General features: G+C 50.5%; 1 protein-coding gene across 1 annotated transcript; it reads right to left on the bottom strand.

Annotated features, from left to right (window-relative positions):
* Positions 1-324: 324 nt before the first annotated feature.
* On the bottom strand, positions 325-2580 carry fzd1 (frizzled class receptor 1). The gene has a single exon (XM_080425337.1). The coding sequence runs from the start codon at positions 2143-2145 to the stop codon at positions 448-450; it is 1698 nt and encodes a 565-aa protein (XP_080281463.1). The 5' UTR covers positions 2146-2580; the 3' UTR covers positions 325-447.
* Positions 2581-4729: the final 2149 nt, after the last annotated feature.

The following is a 4729-nucleotide window of genomic DNA, read 5'->3' as shown; positions in this document are numbered from 1 at the left end:
CTCGTTGTTTTGCGGCGATTTGAGTTGCAATTCCATTATGTCCAAAAGTATGAAAAAAAGAAAAAGAAAAAAAAGGGTTTGTTGTTGTATTATTTTTTTAAAACAAACTTTTTTTGTTCTTTAAATACAAATATATATACTTACAAAAAAATTCTCACAAAAAATGTTTATGTACATTTAAAAACGTCGTATTTTACCAACCAACGAAGTGTCTCTGGTAAGTCCCGAGGGGGGAAAAAACTAAACGAACAAAAACAATAAAAAGGATTATCATTCAGTCTGTCAATGAACAAAGTCTGTTGTGTTGTTTGCATGTAATCTCTGTGTGTGTGTGTGTGTGTGTGTGTGTGTGTGTGTGTGTGTGTGTGTGTGTGTGTGTGTGTGTGTGTGTGTGTGTGTGTGTGGGCCATGGTTTCAGTTTTTTTTGTTGTTGTTTTTTGGGAGAGATCACACCGTGGTCTCTCCCTGTTTACTGTTGGCCAGTCTCGTGTAAAACCTCCTCCAGGAGTTCAGGGTCTTGCCCGACCAGATCCAAAACCCGGACGTGATGCCCACGATCAGCGTCATCAGGTACTTTATCATGAAGACGGTGAAGTCCGGGCTCATGTTGGGGTGGTTCTGCACGGGGCAGGGCACGGCGTACGTCTTGCACGTCTGGCTGACCCACGTGCGCTCCCACTGCTCACGGAACGCCTGCTCGTAGAAGTAGCAGGCGATGACGATGGTGGCCGGCACCGTGTACAGCACGCTGAAGATGCCGATGCGCACCATCAGCTTCTCCAGCTTCTCCGTCTTGGTGCCGTCGTGCTTCATGATGGTGCGGATGCGGAACAGCGACACGAAGCCCGCCAGCAGGAAGGAGGTGCCGATGAAGAGGTAGACGAAGAGCGGCGCCAGCACGAAGCCGCGCAGCGCGTCCACGCTGTTGACGCCCACGAAGCACACGCCGCTCAGCACGTCGCCGTCTACCTGCCCCACCGCCAGGATGGTGATGGTCTTGATGGCGGGCACCGCCCACGCCGCCAGGTGGAAGTACTGCGAGTTGGCCTCGATGGCCTCGTGACCCCACTTCATGCCCGCCGCCAGGAACCAGGTGAGGGCCAGGATCACCCACCAGATGGAGCTGGCCATGCTGAAGAAGTACAGCATCATGAAGAGGATGGTGCAGCCCTCTTTCTTGGTGCCTTGCACCACCGTCCGTATGTCGTTGTCGAACCGGTCGTTGCACACCACCTTGTCCTCCAGCAGGAAGCCGGCGATGTACGCGATGGACACCATGGTGTAGCAGCCGGAGAGGAAGATGATGGGCCGCTCTGGGTAGCTGAAGCGCTTCATGTCCACCAGGTACGTGAGCACCGTGAACAAGGTGGAGGCGCAACACAACACTGACCATATGCCGATCCATATCCGGGCGAATTTCAACTCCTCCTCGCTGAAATACATCATCCCGTGGGTCTTTTTGGGCTCGCAGGGCGCGCCGCAGTCCTCCTGGCCGAGGAAGCGGTAGTTCAGATAGGGCGGCACTTTGAGCGACGTCGGACACTTGAACTGTCCCTTGTTTCGGCAGTGCGGCGACGTGCACTGCGGCGCCTCGGTGACGTCGGGCGTCGGGTGCGTCGGCGCGCTCTTGTCCGACATGTTCTGCCCGACGCACAGGTGCTCGCCGCCGTGCACCGGGAACGACTCGCACGCCAGGCTGTCCGGCCACTGGAAGCCGAACTTGTTCATGAGCGCCTCGCAGCCCTGGCGGGCGCGCTCGCACAGCGAGCGGCACGGCGGCAGCGCCTGCTCGATCACCGTGCACACGGGCGCATACATGGAGCACAGGAAGAACTTCAGGTCGGGCGAGCACTGGACCTTGACCAGCGGGTAGAACTGGTGCACCTCCAGGCCCGCGTCCTCCTGGTTGGTGTGGCCCAGCAGGTTGGGCATGATGGTCTCGTTGTAGGCGATGTCCGTGCAGAGGGGGATGGAGATGGGCTGGCAGAAGCCGTGGTCCGGCACCGACATGCCCCGGTCACTGCTGTACTGGCCGTCCGCCGGCCGGAGGAGCAACGCGCAACACACCACGGAGAGCAGCAGGGACACGCGAGGGAGTTTATTGTTGTTGTAATCCATGGTAAAGAGACGAGCCACGGCCATCATGGCCAACCGACCAGCCAACCAACACACTTTACTGTGCGATTTGTGCTCCCAGAAAACTCTCGCTCTCCTCCTGCGAGATGACTGTTTTTTTCTCTCTCTCTCTCGCTCTCTCCCTCTCTCTCTCCCACACACACACACACACACACACACACGCACACACACACACACACAAACGTAGCGATATAATATACTTCCACACGTCGTAGCCTACGTACGGGTGGGGGGAATCCTTTAGTTGTACCTTTTACGCGTGGAAATAAAAGATCCGCGGATAGTTGTAATCCCGAACTTCTTCTGTGTCGCGTACAGGTCGTCAATAATCCGTAGAACACATAGGTGTAAAGATACAGTCCTCATGAAGCTTCTTCTTCCCCCGACACACACTCACACACACTCAGACAGTGGTGTGTGTTGTGCTGCTGCTCTGCTGCTGTTCAAACCTGTTTCCAGGCGCCCTGCTGTCTCTGGGAAGCCAATATACCAGGGTTGCCACATCTAGTGAGAGAAACAAGGCAACCGGGTCTATGAAAACAAGCCCAAAAGAAGTGAGTCCTGCCTTCGCCCTTTAAACATATACGCCAGCTATTTGAAAATAGCAGATCTACAAGCTCACGACATGTCGCGTTCGAAAATTTGGAATATTTTTTTAAACATTTGAAACGCAAATCTTGTATGGGGGGGGGATAAGGATAGGATAATTCCTTTTTTAACAGGTCGTTCATGAAAGTCCTTGCTGTCTTGTTTCCAATGAGAACCTGTGAGCAATTAGGGGTTAAGAGTCTTGCTCAGGGACAAATTTCATTTCATCGACACATATGCTGGCCTGGCCTGGAATCGAACCTGGGGCAACCAGGGCCTCTGGCTCCCTAGGCGGGCTCACTAGGCGGCCTCACTAACCACTCAGCAATGGCCTCCCCGGGGTCCACAGGACAATTTGGACAAATACATTGTAATTTAGGGGTCCTTGAAATGTAAGTGTTTAAGAACCACTGGTTTCAACAACATTAGGAAACAAGCCCAAAATAAGCAACTACACTTTCTATTCAAGCATATAAAAAAACGCAACTCCCTCGAATATTTACAAGCAACTTTACAGAAAAACAAGCCCAAAGTCGCTTATAATAAGCGGACATGGCAACCCTACAATATACTGCCCTGGGTTGTGCTTCGTCGTTCGGGCGGTGCCGCGCCGGGGAGAGCGACAGCAGATCTGCAAGACCTACGACGTCTCACCGAGGCGCGACGCTTAGCTTGTAGATCGAGGCTTGAGTTGTTTCGCCCGTGCGGCACCGTAACAAGGCGAAGGGTAAATCAGTCTCTCTCCTTCATATGGAAAAAAGGGAGGGACTTAAAAAACAGATGGTTGAGATTTTTTTTAGGGAAGGTCTGAATCTTTTACTGTTTAACGTGGACGTGGAATTTGTATAGTTTTTTTAATTAATAATTTAACTTTGAGATTAATACACACAGTTACACATTGATAGAAAAAATAACACTTAGGCCTACATTTGATCTTTGCAGGACCACACGATTAAAAAAAGAAATCCTCAACAGTTCCCATTATAATGAAGTTAAACCTACATACATACATACATACATACATACATACATACATACATACATACATACATACATACATGTGTGTATGTATGTATGTATGTATGTATGTACATACATACATACATACATACATACATACATACATACATACATACACACATGCGCACGCGCACACGCACACACAGACTCACAGACACACACGTGCAGTAGCCTATATCATATCATTATTGGTCATATATCATTGTTGAGAGGAAGTAATCAGTGATAGTAAATGGCTGCTATCTATCATTCAACAATACAGCATTATGGCCCATGTGAGCCACCAGGGACTGTCAGGGATGAAAGCAATGTGTCTCTGTGACTGTGAGCCCCCCGGGAGGGATCACACACACACACACACACACACACACACACACACACACACACACACACACACACACACACACACACACACACACACACACACACACACACACACACACACACACACACAGGAAGACACACAACTGGGAGCTCACCGGGACACTACCTGACTACCGGGGTCTGTCACCTTTCCATGTCTTTTATCTGTACATGCAGAGCCCTGTGTGAACTCATAGAACTATAACGGCTGCAGAGGCCAATTAAATGGCACTGATTTATTTTACAAGTAAGACGCACGGACGCTGGAAGCGAACGCAGCTCGAAAATATTGTGTATTTACAGACTTGTGTGTGTGTGTGTGTGTGTGTGTGTGTGTGTGTGTGTGTGTGTGTGTGAGTGTGTGTGTGTTTTGACTGTAGCTGCACTCTGGCGCACTCTGGCGGCTGCACACAGGCAGTGCACGCCACGCACACAATATTGCACACAGAGCCGCAGACACACAAGCCGAGCAGGGTTTCATAGTAGGCTCCACTTGGGCGGAGGCGCGGCTTCCGCGTTCGCAATCATATTATATATATCCTCGTTGTCAGGCAGAAACCTCTTATCTCCATATTCTAACTTGTTGTGTTTTTTTTTCGTAAATTAATGACCTTACTTGACC

The sequence above is a fragment of the Gymnoscopelus braueri genome (genome assembly GCF_963280865.1).
Source record: "Gymnoscopelus braueri genome assembly, chromosome: 4".
Taxonomy (NCBI): Eukaryota; Metazoa; Chordata; class Actinopteri; order Myctophiformes; family Myctophidae; genus Gymnoscopelus; species Gymnoscopelus braueri.
This window is presented reverse-complemented; position numbering and strand designations above follow the sequence as displayed.

What these genes read in the sequence shown, in the direction of transcription:
- fzd1 (XM_080425337.1), bottom strand. Translation starts at nt 2,145, where the DNA reads ATGATGGCCGTGGCTCGTCTCTTTACCATGGATTACAACAACAATAAA.